The sequence below is a fragment of the Ostrea edulis genome, chromosome 1, assembly GCF_947568905.1.
Source record: "Ostrea edulis chromosome 1, xbOstEdul1.1, whole genome shotgun sequence".
In the NCBI taxonomy this organism is placed as follows: Eukaryota; Metazoa; Mollusca; class Bivalvia; order Ostreida; family Ostreidae; genus Ostrea; species Ostrea edulis.
Genome location: NC_079164.1, coordinates 77,824,619 through 77,839,212, shown reverse-complemented (window position 1 = coordinate 77,839,212; position 14,594 = coordinate 77,824,619). Strand labels below are relative to the sequence as shown.

The following is a 14,594-nucleotide window of genomic DNA, read 5'->3' as shown; positions in this document are numbered from 1 at the left end:
CGTGACAAAATTGGCGAAGCGATAAGTTGTATGATATAGACCACCACATATACAGTTAGAGGTCTTCTACGTGATAAATGCGTTACACAGTTAGTTAGTGACCTGATATGGAAAAATATATGGTGTGAAAAGAAAACCCGTTTTTCGCTCGTCCGATACGGGTTTTCTTTTCACACCATGCATTTTTCCATATCAGGTCACTAACTAACTATGTAACTAATAATACATGTACTATCTTTACTGGAAGTATTGAGGGCTATTAAAACTTCGAAATCAAGTGACTGAAGTGTGTAAATTCAGAATAAAGCGGTGTTCGCACAGTAACACGAAATTCTCCAATTTTCATTATTTCTCCATTCGCCATTGGGTTATATTTATGAGTGTGCATATACATGTATCTGTGAAACTTGCCAGCATAGCATTTACATGATATTATCTAAAGAAAAACAATTATTTATAACTAAAATGCATATAGCATAACACTGATTATAACAGTTGTCTTTCTTTGTCTATAGAAATTCAATGACAACAGAAGAAACAATAAAACATTAATGAACTAAATAGAACTTATGTACATGTAAATAATGCCATAAGCGTCATGAAAGAAGAATTAAATTTAAATTCTTTTAGGTTGGTTGGTTGTATATTGTTTAACGTCCCGCTCGGGAATTTTTCACTCATATCGAGACGTCGCAATTCCCGGTGAAGGGCTGCAAAACATATGCTCGGCGCTTACGGCCTTTGAGCAGGGATGGGATCTTTATCGTGCCACACCTGCTGTGACACGGGTCTCGAATTTTTCGGTCTCATCCGAAGAACCGCCCCAATTAGTTGCCTCTTACGACAAGCAAGGGGTATAGAGGACCTATTCTAACCCAGATCCCCACGGGATTTGATTTGATTTAAAATTTTGAATAAGAATAACAACCTGAATAGTGAAATATTCAGCAAAGCTTTCCACATTTTCTGAAATATTTACGCCAATAATGTTCGCATTATAAAAGATACGGGGGAATCATGATTTATCTTTTAGTGTTGCTAAGTGATTATGATTTAAACAAATCCGAGTTATTACCAGCACAATACATAACCTACTAATTTTCAGACAATCTTGAGAATTTGTTTTAGACTTTCATCGTCTTCTTTTGGAGGGGACTTGTCCCTTCGATTGAAAATATTGAAATATTTCTTGGTAGAAGTTTTTCTGTGCTTTATAGAAGTTAATAGACGATAAACATCTTTCAGCTAAAATGAGTTAACAAGAAGAATTAACAAGGTGGATTTGGAGTAGGCGTGGTGGATATGATATACGTTGAGTTCAGTGAACTCGAAATAAAATAAAATACACCTCAGAGTCTTCCACATCTGTTTTACATTTAGATATTTTATTGAACATAGATGTTATCGGTAAACTAACAACTCAGCTTCATCACATATTGATGACTTCAGCTTTTCCATTGTCAACTTCCCATATTGATGTAGCAATATTCCATTATAATTTGCATATGGTGCTTATGTCTCTCAACTCATTCGATACACAAGAGCTTGTTCTGCGTATGATCAATTTTTAAGTGGAGATAGGCTACTGACAAATAAATTGATGTTACAGGGGGTTCAACAGTCTCGTTTAAAGTAAGCATTTCGCAAATCATATCAAAGTTGCCGTTATAGCGATCTCATTTACCAATACAACCTGTCATTGGGTCAGATGTTGTGTGACGTTTTTCATACCAATTTGTTAGGCCATTCTTTACACACTGATTTTGACTACGGATTACTCCGTTTACTTTATTAAGATGTAGGGTTCACGACGGGTGTGACCAGTAGATGCTTTCTCTCCCTAGGCACCTGATCCCACCTCTGGTGTGTCTAGATGTCTGTGTTTGCCCTACTCTTAATTTTGTACTCTTTATAAAAAGGTGAAGATTACGAACAGGGATCAATATCATAACTCATATAAGCAGTACAAAATAGAGAGTTGGGCAAACACGGACCCCTGGATACACCAGAGGTGGAGAAGTTATGAGATTGATCACTGTTCATTACCTTGAGTATGATGGTAAATTTGATGATCAAGTATATTGCTATATCAAAAGCAACAAAAAAAAAAAAAAAGGAAGATACATATTTTATTGACAATAATTTATCATGTATATATTATTAATAGTTTTATTAAATTAATAAATATTTTACATAATTAAAAACACGAAAGAGAAGTTGAAATGAGAACGAAGTCCAACCATTCCTATAAGCAGCCTGCCCATTAGCTGACGCGAATAATATATAAACCAATGTCGTGAAGAAAAGAATCCTACAGCTTGAATCATGGTGATTTTGATCCACAAGGAGGCTTAACGCTTTCGGGCCAATCACATGTTTGTAAGTCCTCGTTGAAGACCAAGTCTGCATTAGAACAATGGAATATATAGATAAATAAATTAACTGTGTGCATATAATTTAATCATTACATGATATTCATATTGTACAATGATTGAATATTGCAAATAAAGCATTATTTGCAGCATGATTGATTGATTGTATCTTGCTTAACGTCTCGCTGGAGAATTTTTCACTCATATGAAGACGTCACCAAGACCGGTGAAGGGCTTCAAATATAGGCCTATGCTCGGCGCTTACGGCCATTGAGCAGTGAGGGTTCTTTAGTGTGCCTTGCAGCATGGCGTTATTCTGTTTTACTACCCCTTACCAAATAGTAACTTACAAAAATGTTTGACACCATTTTCAAAATCTATCATTTACATCACTTAGCATGAACGTTTTAAAAAATAGATATTCTTGTAATTATAGTAAATGATACTGATGTATGTGCTAAATCTGATAAAAGCAAAATTGACAGGTATTGTGGAACCATCATTGTTCGTGGGGATCAGTGTTCCTCGGTAAGAGGACTTTACTGATTCAAAGGAGGGGGCGTAGTGTCGTGGGTAACTTCAACTCTAAAACTAATATTCGCCATCTGGAAAATTAGCTCAGAAAACTGACGCAATCACTGACATGTGCGGTCGGAATAGAACGCTTCTTATATATTACATTTTCCGGGAATAGATAAATCATATTGTCTATATGAAATAAGCAAATAACGTTGTATACAGATACCAAATTTGATCGGGATAAAAAAAATTCTAGCTTCAAAAGGATGATATGGATTTGCTCGAGGAATCGACCCACTGCGAGATTCAGAATTCCGGAAAAAAATTTATTTTGAGGTCACCTTTTTGTCTATATGGACTTAAATATCTTCAAATTATAAAGTTTCTGAATTTCACTAACAACAGGGTTATAGTTTTTTTTTAATGAGATGATCTATTGTTTTCTTATTTTGTGGTAAATTTTGACAGTACTTTCCCTTCAAAGAGCATGATTTCATGGACAAATTAAACATTTTCAGATTTGTTGTGAATTGCCGATTCATTATCACAGTGAAATGTTCATGGGCACCACTACCGTGAGGGTGAAAATGTCGAAAAAAGCCACCACCACCACCACCCCTGGTAGGTCAAAATGTCGAAAAAAGCCCCCCCCCCCCCCCCAGTCCCCGAAAATTATTGTTGTAACGTATGTTCCAAATTTAACACTAAAAGTATCGTGTCTCCAGTGGCGCAATAGGTAGCGCGGAAGTGTTTTAACTGACGTAGGACCTTTTTGCGTGTGCGGGCCCCATCGTCGGTGATAGGTTTTTAATAAAAATTATTATTATTATTTTTCGTTTTATTAACAGTAATTATTATACTTAACGACAATTGTTTTCCATTATCAAATTAAAGATTAGTACAAAAACATATATATAATCAATAAATGAAACGAGAAATCTAATAACAGATTCACTCAGATGAAACGGGTTTCTATTCATTGTAGAGCACGAGGCCAAGTATCATTTTAACTGTGTTTTTCGACACAGACGGCACGTTTTGATAACGATGCCATACAAGATTTGTTGTGCTTTGTTGTCGAAAAACTCCACCTGCAAAAGGTTCGTGTGATGGTGGGGTTCTTCAAAAGAGGATAAATTATGTCATTGGGAAAAGGTGTGGGGTAGGTGATTTTACATGTATCTGCGATAAATGCAGGAAAAAACTATTCCGAGATAGGGGGGGGGGGGGGTAATGAACCAATAGATGGTTCTCAAGTTTGAGAAATGGGAATATCTTCAGATATTGCAAAGAGGGGACCGGTTTATAGATACCTAAATGTAGGTACGTACACGGCCGACTGTACCTCAAACGTAGATGAGATAACATCGGCGCACGTCTTTGAAAGGAGATCGAATAACGTTCCTGAAGGGTCTTCAAATGTATATTTTCGTAGAATATTAAAGTTCATTAATTTTAAAGTTAAGATTTCCAACAAATCTATTTTCCAACGATAAGATTTTCACAAATAATTATTCATTTGTTGTTTTGTTTCATTCCTGTATGAACTACCTATTTGATAAACGCATATATAAATTTAGATGGCCTTTAAAATGTTCAATCAAATCCGGAACCAGTTTCGACTTTTATTTCATACATCGTGCATAAGATTTAAAACCCCTTTGGATCTTTACTTTTACTCTTTCCATATGATCCTTTGCATCAATTTTCATGGGGATGTGAATTCGAAGATAATTGTGACACACGAGCATATTTATTCCCCACATTCAATGATGATGCAATAGTAATTCAAAATATCTCGATATGGAATACTCACTTGCAGGACATTTATTGTGACCAAGGAAAGCCCCCTTAAAGCACGTGTAATAACTCCTACAATGCTCGTCCATATCTGCGTATTTTCCATCCTTTTTGTTAGAACAATCTCTAAAAACTCCACAAGGCGGGGGAACATTGTGGGGACTGAAAAAATGTCATTGGTTAAGGTAATTAAGATTGTTTGTACCCGTGAAGAAATGGGCATTTGTTATTATCTAAAATTGCACACTCGTTGAAATAAAGAAAGAAAATGAAAATACGGACTCATCACAACTTCCGGTGGCGTTGTTGTAGACATTTCCTTTATCACAGTCAACAATGGTGACTTCGGCACCTGTACACCTGGCGAAGGATCTGCATCCTGCTTCATAGACACCATCTGGCATTGTACTGCAGTCCACAGCCAAGGCAGAGACTGTCAAATAAAATGAAAAATATAATTTTTGCGCAGGATACTTAAAGCAGTTACAAAGCTAATAACAACAACAATTTATTCTCAAATAAATACATGTGTATTGTAGAGAAGTAATTCGTAATATATTTATAGGTTATAGACTTTGTATGGGAAAATATGACGACCGAGTTTTTTGGCGCGTAGACGGACCGAGCTTGCGAGGTCCGTTCGCGACAAAAAACGAGGTCGTCATATTTCCCATACAAAGTCTATAACCTTTTTATTATATACTTTCAATTTCATTTAGAAACTAACAATAATTTTATTTTTAACAATAACTTTATCGGTTTAACTTAGTAAAAGATGAAAAACACGAAAAATTTGAAAATTAACGGCGTAGAAATTTGATTGTGACGTAATGTTTGCGGGCCGGAATGTTTCCGGGCATATATCGTGTGATATATGCCCGCAAACTTTTAAAGAAAAAAGAAGAGATGAAATTGAAAGTATATAATAAAATACAATATTGTACATAGCATGCAGTCTAGACTTAGGGACACCCAAACTGTGACGTCACAATTATCAATTTTTTAATCAATAATTTTTTTAATTGATTTTAAGATTTAAAAAAAAATCATCAAGCTAATAGAAACAATGAATTCAATGTACCATCTAAATACAAAGCAACGCTACATAACCTATTTCACTATTTCATCATTATGAAACGTTCAGCTAGTGTATGGCGTCTAAATAAAAACAAACTGTGCATATGTGTGACGGAGTGAAAGTATAAAGGGTCAACCGATTCCCGTCTATCACTCGAATTACTCTTTAAAACATTTACAGATTTATTCTAAAGTGCATTTTAAGGATTACTGATTACACAGTTAATGTTACGTTAGCAGGATATAATTGTCACTAAATATGATCAATTAATATGATAATTTTTCGTCCAATTGTTTGACATTAGACTCTATATTCTTTTCACCGATCTCAGTATTTCAGTGCTTATAGCACACGCTTTGTGACCAGGGGGCGTGAGTTTCAGCTCAGGAAGCCGGGGGGGTCCAACCAAGCTCATATCTTGACCGCGTCAAACCTATGTACATGTATGACACTCAGGGTCGAAGTAGTGAGGGTTCTTTATCCTGCCAACACCTGTATCGGCGCGGGAACTCGGTTCGTAAGGTCTCATTCGAAAGAGCCGTGACTCTCACTTCTAAATACTGAGCGTTTGGCGAAGGAACAGCCTATCTATTCTTACGCAATGAAGACAGGAGTCGGGCCACAAAGCAAGCTGTCTACCCACAGTAGGATGATCCGCTTTGTGGCGCTTCTGTTAAAGAATTTACAATAAAATCCCCCCATCTAAAATTTCAATAATTATAAATGCATGCTCTAAATGCAACCCGATTGATTTCTCTTCGACTTCTGATTCATAGCGATGATGAATTTCTAGAACTTTTGAGCAGTTCTTTAATTGTTTCAATTGAATGATTGAAGCACATGAAAATGAGTCTGCATGTACCGAGTGTGTATTTTCTACATTATTCATATTACTACCAAAGACATAATTGTCGAGACTTAAATATTTGTACAGGCACTAGTAGTATTAAAGTTGATTTAACACACACGTTTAGTGTCTTCGGTTAAATCAATTATATATTTTATTACTTGGCAATGCTAATGATAATGGAATACTTACCAACAACCGCAGCAAAAACCAAAACTCGTAAGCCGTGTTCCATATTGAAGTGCTTGTTGACCAGGACAGGAGGGATGAAAGGATGAGAGATAATGATGTTAGGTATATATACAATACCCAAATTTGTGTGGAGCGCCCTCTTTGAACTATCGGAAACTAGACACCCCGCCTAATGCTATCTTTGTCTTAGATAACATGAAATGGGTGTAAATTGTCCTGTGCCACGTAGTCTATATTTCGGACGATGGATGTATGGATTGTCAATGATGTCAAAATTTTTTGTCTAAAACAAAAAAAACCTGGTATGAATTTGATAGACGTGTTTGATAATTTATTTCACATGAAATGATACTTTTACGATAGAACTATGTACACGTCAACTAGTTGTATCTCTTCCAATAAATGGAAAGAAAAATGTTTCAAACAAACTTAGCTTACTCTTGACTTAAGCAATCTAATAATTCCTACTAAAGAAATCTGTAGTCATTGCTTCATACATGTAATACCGCGCACTATGAGATTATATTACTTAAAACTGTCGGAATAATGTTTATAAAAACATTTCCAACTTTATTGATTCTATTACTAACAATTTCTCATCAGAAATATACAATAATACTACATGTATATTGCATTTCTGACATACTTTTTTTAATCATTCCAAATTCTAATTATTAAGGATGTACTCTACATCGTCATAATGGCTGTCTTCCTTTTCAAACATGGATACATTTTAAATTTCAGCAATATTAGTATCTTCCTTTGAGATTAAATTGAAAAAAAAATAGGAGTAGCTCAGTAGTTTAACACGTCAACTGCTAAAAGAAAGATAAAAAAAAACCCACGTCGACTGCTGAACTGTAGATCGCAAGTTCGAGTCCAGCAGGGGTTTTAAATTTTTTTTCAGATCGTTTTTTTTTTATTACTAAAACTGCATTTTTGGACAAAATAAAGTACATTTGAAGTTTTTAATTTCAAAATATTGTTGTATATGTCCTCCAGTTTTCATCCATATCAAATTTCTTTGTTGTGGCATTCCTCCTTAATTCAAGAGATTTCATGCTTGGAAAAATAGTTCTTATTCAAATATGATCCTCAAATGTTTTATCACCACCCTGGCGTATGTTTTTAATTGTTTATCATCAATGATAATGTAAAAACACATATTACATGTATGTATAATTTTCTATAGTGAACTTATCATAGCAGAGAGCATTTTTCAAGAATTGTAAAATAAAAAAAAAAAATTCTGATTACATTATGAGTAAAATTTTATGATTAATGGTATTTAATATTTTTAATTAATTTTTAACAAACATATACACTTGTTTTAATTCAAAGAATTTCAAATTATCATCTAAATAAGATCTGTTCTCCATGAGCCTGTACATCTTTGGATGTTGCTTTCCGAACTTCCTTTATGACTAGTATAGAAATTAAAAAAAAGAAAACAACCCCCCCCCCCCCAAAAAAAACACACCCGAAAACGTGTTAATCTACTAAATTCAATGATTTAATGTTAGTGGGGATGGGTAGGCTTTTACTTAAAAAATAGAGGTATGAAAAAGGCAGAATTGTCAGTCCGCGGTCTAATCTGATTACTTGTAACTACTGTTTACAAGAAATAATAATAATAATAATTTTGAAGATCAAAAGGAATGCGATGATTTCAAGGTCATCTTAATATGATGTTGATGTTGCGTAAGTCTTTTACAGAAACCCTAGCCTGAATGAAATGACTTGTTGTATGTATGAAATTGTGTTAAATTGTTCACAAATCGATCAAATCTTCCATTGATTGAATTGGATGATGCTAAACTTTACTTTAGTACATATGTATATTTCTTTGGAAATCTGCAATACAATAAACATTTTGGTTCACAGTGGATACCATAACTATTCAGAGGCTCTTTAGCGTAGACGGGGCGTCAAGTCTAGAGTTCCAACGTTGCGTGGACTGTAATGAAATGTGCGAAGGGCAGGACTATTTGTCCGAAAGATTAGGGTAAACAACCACGATAATACAACAAATGCTAGCCCTTGTCTTATAATAGCCGCGCATCCTGACACAGGTGGAAATCAATTCATGGCCTTTAGCTAGTACAGAGACACCTAAGAGAGAAAGATTTATGGAGAACATTTTTTGGTCTGATTTAGGTTATTTGACTTAAATCTATCAATTTACTTATTATTTTTATTAAATTGAAAACACTTTTTAATAAATGAGAGTGTGTATGATATACTATAAAATACCATTTCCCTCAGTTTCATGTAAGGTCACTGTATATATTTTGTGTACAAGTTACAACCAGTACGAATTATTTGTAAAGTTGCATGACTGAAATACACTAGTACCAATTTCTCTGTATAATTTGTACATGAATTGGTTATGAATCATTTTGTACTTGTACAAATCCTGCCTTGACTTCTGGATGTTCTACTCCGCAATCCCATTCCTCCGCAACTCTCCGCAACCCCATCCCTCCGCAACATGTTAGCATCATTTGTAATACATGGGATTATTTAATTGTCTTCATTTCGTGAACCCATCCCTCCGCAACCCCATCCCTTCGCAACATGTTAGTATCATTTGTAATACATGGGATTATTTAATTGTCTTCATTTCGTGAACCCATCCCTCCGCAACCCCATCCCTTCGCAACATGTTAGTATCATTTGTAATACATGGGATTATTTAATTGTCTTCATTTCGTGAACCCATCCCTCCACAACCCCATCCCTTCGCAACATGTTAGTATCATTTGTAATACATGGGATTATTTGTCTTCGTGAACAATATATGTCACTTGGCTTTACTTTAACGTATCTTCTAATCAATGGAAATATTATCCGAACAATGCTCAAAAAAGAATATAAAAAGGATTATTCTATCTATTTTAGGTCCAAACGATATCTTGAAATATCGATGGAGGGCATGTCAGGCTGGTGTATTTTTATAAAGCGTTAAACAAAATTATTACAATTACTGTAACAAAATATAACGTAACTACTTTCAGTCAGCATTTTAACTTCAATATACATGTATAACAATAATCAGTGTCTCGTGAAAACATGATGTCTGGATGTCCCCCTTGATGTTAAAAAAGAGATTTGAAATTAGGTATCATCTTACAATCTTGAGGTTTGATAATGTGGACTTGTCACATATGTTTATTTCATGTAGATAATCATGTACTATTATACCACCACAAGAAAGGGCACCCCCCCCCCCCCCCCCCCCCCCCCCCCCGAACAGCTTCAGGCGCCTGTTACATCTGTAATCAGCGTAACATGCAAATAAAAAGAAATAGGTTAACTTTTATTAGGCCTATGCATAAAAATGACAATTGATTTCCAAAATAAGTTTCAATATCCGTTTAATTGTCCCTAACTTTAAGCATGAAAATAAAATAGACACTTCTTTTATCTATTTAACTCGAATATTTTTAAAGTTCATTTCATTCAAACGAGTTCGGTGTGCCCATACGTTCAGAAAATACTTTGACTTGTATCAACGACATGTATACTGCTGTTTTTGGTGTTGGCGAAATTTGTTCCTCTCTTTCAGGAACGACAATAGAACTTTTGGATATCTATCTCTCTCTCTCTCTCTCTCTCTCTCTCTCTCTCTCCTTGGACATCTAGAATGAGTATGATAAATTTCCGTTTCCTTCATTCAACACACCTGAGACTCCAGACGTACGATGTATGTTGCAGTTGACCGACTTACCTGCCGTTGATATGCAAACGCACTTACATATTTTTAATGTTTACAAACATGCACAGTGTTCGGATTTTTATTCACTGGGAACAATTCTTGAAAAGGGAAAGAAGCCAACAGAAAGTTAAAAAGATGTGTGTGTAAAATTCTATACCCGCGGTGGCAACTAAGAAACGTTTCAAGGCCAAGGTCACAAGGTTTAAAACTTCGGTACCAAAAGCAAGGGCTTGTCACAGGGAATGTACAGATGAAATATTAAAACCTTATCATTCATCATGCAAAGTTATGAGCAACAGACAGACGGGACAAAAACAGTATGTATCTTCGATGCTGGGGTATAAACACTGATAAAAAAAGAATAAAAGACACAAATAAAACGGTGCAAAAGGTAAGGTGTTGCTAAATCGCGGAAAGGAAAACGGAATTGAATTTAAGATTTAGAATGGTTAATGTAGCTAAATTAACACCAAAAATCAAGAAAATGTGTTGTTGTTTTTTGTTTGTTTTTTTTTTTATTAAAATCAAAATTTTAGGATTGTTTTCAACAGAGGTAAAACAATCTTATCTTACAATTCTGCATCATAAAATGATTGAAAGCGAAGTCAAACGTTTGTATAAGAATTTACAAAGCGTTTTACGAGAATTTTGAAATGTCGGCATTGACAGAGGTGTGGCATTCTTTCACCAGAGAGCGGGTTACGCGAAGATCTCACGGAACTCTGAAACTACCTCTAAGACCAAATGAAAGTAATAAACGAGATGTTTTAACAAAGTTGTTTATTGACTGGCTGGATGAGTTAGAGCTAGGATTACTATTTTGTATTCACTTTATTTGCATAAAGATCTACAATATAAAAGCATGACATACATATAAAACAAGACAAGAAACAGAATGAAAAGAAGTTATACGGTGTTGAATACCATTTGTAAAACTCTAACTTTCTTCACAACACACACACACAAAAAAAAAAAACCACGGACAAAAAATCCCTACCCATTTGTGACATGGAGATAAACTGAAAAACTAAACCCCCTACCTACCTACCCATTTTTTGAAAAACAATTGTCTGAGAACCAGAGAATCGGTTTGATGTGGCCTTAGAGAAAATGTTTAAATAAGGGCCAAGGCGACTCAGGTGAGAGATGTGGCCCATGGACCTCTCGTTTTTCAGTAGTTTTGTCTTTCCTAATATACTGAACACTTTTATTTCAGTCAGACAATTGGCAGAAAAGAAAGAAAATAATCTTGAAAGTAAACCTATTCCTGAAACAATAGATGTTCCACCAGGTCGCCTCACTGCTTTACAGTCCGTGATGAAATGGCCTTTCCGATGTATTAAAAGCTTTTATCAGTCTATAACTGGATTCGTCCGAAGAGATAGAGTACATGAGAACAACGATTAACATTTATAAGGAAATTCTGTAATATGCTTGTGGTATTGACCACATGTAAATTACGATATGATGACAATACCTGCTTAAATTACATGTTTTATTTTCTATTCAAACGGATGAAATAATATCAAGCTCCGTCGAGCTACCATCGTATTTATGAAATCAAATATGTTACATCATCAAATTTACTTTTTAAGTATACAAAATTATGAACCAAACTGTATTCAAATTCACTGAATTTTTTCATTAAACAATGTTGTAAACTTAGTTGTTTTCCTCAAACAAACATTAGAGTATTTTTCTCCCGGTCCTCCTTAAGAGAAACCCGAGATTACATGTGTAGCTGCCAATCGGAACTCGGCAATGCATCAAATTCACTCATGGATGCTATCGTATTACATCCGAGATCTATGTCGAGTGCGCGAGACATTCGAGGAGTTCCGATTGGTGTAGCTGCAAGAGATCACATACAACGTGCTTGCGGACAGGACCTTTGAATGTTCCTGAGTATTTCGGGCGCATTTTAATGAAATTTGTAATTTCAGAATGTTTATATTTCAATGAAATACACAAATTTCGCATAAAAACCGTTTTTAAAAATGCCATATCGCTGATCACAATGGATGAACAAAGTGTGCAACTCAGCCGGCAATACTTTGAAAAATTCTGTACCTCGCTGAGAAATCCTATAGAAAAAACACCAATAATGCACCTTACAACGGTCGTTTTAGGCCTTGTAAAGTAGTATAAAAGGGATGAAGTTTAAGGCCTTTTTCAGACGGTGGCTATTTATAGCCACTGTCTTATGCCGCCGCTTTTGTTGGCATTCCTGTACATGTGTATACGCGGGGATCCAAGCGGCGGAAATTCGAAGGCAGAAAATCAATAAATTTGAATTGCTTTTAGTATCAAAATTAAATGCGTATGATTGTAAACAATTTTTTAAGACTTTTCAATAATATTTTGTGCTATACACGCGAAGATAATCCCTAATTACTGATATGTTAAATTCCTCGATTCATAGATATTCATAAGATAACGGCGTTGTAATCAACAAGCATTGGATTTGAGAGGAAAGAGATTCATCGAGGTTGATGTTTCTGCCGATGATGAATGCGATAAGTCAACATGGTTTCGTTAGTGAAACCACATGAAAAGTCTCTCTGGAGACATATCAGTGTATTGCGCGACTTCTTGTAAGATAGGGACCCGTTTGTCTTACATGACAAGACTTTGCGTAACATTGAAACCAGAATGATTGCAGACGATGACGCAAATGCAGATGCTGCAAAGAGTATAGGGCGATAAAATTATACAGTCTATAGCTGGACAGATGCCCTCAGAAATTTCATTCAAAAAGAAAGATCAAATGGTTCCTCTCGATATAAAACGAACATCGAACACTAATGTCATACAGTTCTCACAGATTGATCCTCAGCTCATGTTTCAGAGGTTGACAGCTGTTGGATCAGAAACACTGAACACAACAGCTGAGTTGTTTCAATATGAACTTTTAAGCTTTCCGTCATCAATGTTTTGAGTCAAATAGTCTTTTAAAGCAGACAGCAAAAGCCACGCTTGGTGAAGCTATATGGAGTACAGGTGACTGTCATGCTGAAGAACTTCCCACAACAAATGTGGCGAATGTTATCGATGGGGGATCTCTACTGCATCGAATACCAAGGTTCAAAGACCAGACATTTTCCCACATTTGCTCAAAAAATGTTGATCATACCAAAAGGCGTTTTCAAAATCCCAGCATTGTTATGGATGGTTACATCGGTACGTCAACTAGAGATGTGACTCGCATAAGATGCAGCAAAGGAATTCAAACAAGCACAATAACATTTACTGAGAACATGCCACTGAGAATAAAGAAGGAAACATTTCTTTTGAATGAATCAAATAAGCAACGCTATGTTGAACTTGTACGAAAACTACAGGAAAGCAATATTGAAGACATACAAAGTGATGGTGATGCAGATTTGTTGATATGTCAGACAGCTGTTGATAAGACAGACAATTACACAGTGGTAGTATATGGAGAATACACTGATTTGCTGGTTCTGCTGTACCATTATATAAAAGAAGGCAGACACAACATTTTTTTCCACCTCTGACAAACAATTGGCAATGACAAACCACAGAATTTGGGATATATCTAAAGCACAGTCAGGTCTGGGAATTGATGGTTGTCGACTCCTTTTTATTCATGCTTTAACAGGGTGTGGCACAACTAGTCGTCTGCATGGCATTGGAAAACCTGCCTTGAAAAAGATAATGAATGATATTTATCTAATATCGCAAGGAGTTGCATTTCTGCAAGAAAATGCAAGCAAGAAGATATAATCAAGGCGGGTGAGGAAGCATTAGCAAGCTTGTATGGCGGGACATCTCTAGAGGGTTTAGACATTCTCAGGTGGAGAGGCATGCTGTGGTCCAAGTACAGTCACTTCCACCTATTTCTAATGCTGCCATGTTTCACTCAATGCGAGTTTACTTACAGTGTCAGTACTATAAAGGCAAAACAGTTGCAGATCTCGATCCTACTGAATGGGGTTGGACCCTGAAAACTGGCAAACTCCTACAATATCTATTGAAATGTCTAAACAACCCGCACCCGACTTCCTATTGAAAATCATCCACTGCAATTGTAAAACTGATTGCGAC

General features: G+C 35.6%; 1 protein-coding gene across 1 annotated transcript; it reads right to left on the bottom strand.

The window, feature by feature from the left end:
• Positions 1-1,812: 1,812 nt before the first annotated feature.
• LOC125680400 (chitin-binding domain protein cbd-1-like) lies at positions 1,813-7,095 on the bottom strand. Its single transcript, XM_048919964.2, has 4 exons — positions 6,809-7,095; positions 4,974-5,124; positions 4,708-4,853; positions 1,813-2,403 (listed from the first exon to the last, which is right to left on the bottom strand). The coding sequence occupies exons 1-4, from the start codon at positions 6,849-6,851 to the stop codon at positions 2,324-2,326; spliced, it is 420 nt and encodes a 139-aa protein (XP_048775921.1). The 5' UTR covers positions 6,852-7,095; the 3' UTR covers positions 1,813-2,323.
• Positions 7,096-14,594: the final 7,499 nt, after the last annotated feature.

Bases quoted from the DNA above. Each gene is read 5' to 3' on its own strand.
- LOC125680400 (XM_048919964.2), bottom strand. From the start codon at position 6,851: ATGGAACACGGCTTACGAGTTTTGGTTTTTGCTGCGGTTGTTG. The intron at 5,125-6,808 runs GTAAGTATTCCA...TTTATTTGACAG, and splicing joins GGTTTTTGCTGCGGTTGTTG to TCTCTGCCTTGGCTGTGGAC. The intron at 2,404-4,707 runs GTGAGTATTCCA...GTTCTAATGCAG, and splicing joins TCACAATAAATGTCCTGCAA to ACTTGGTCTTCAACGAGGAC.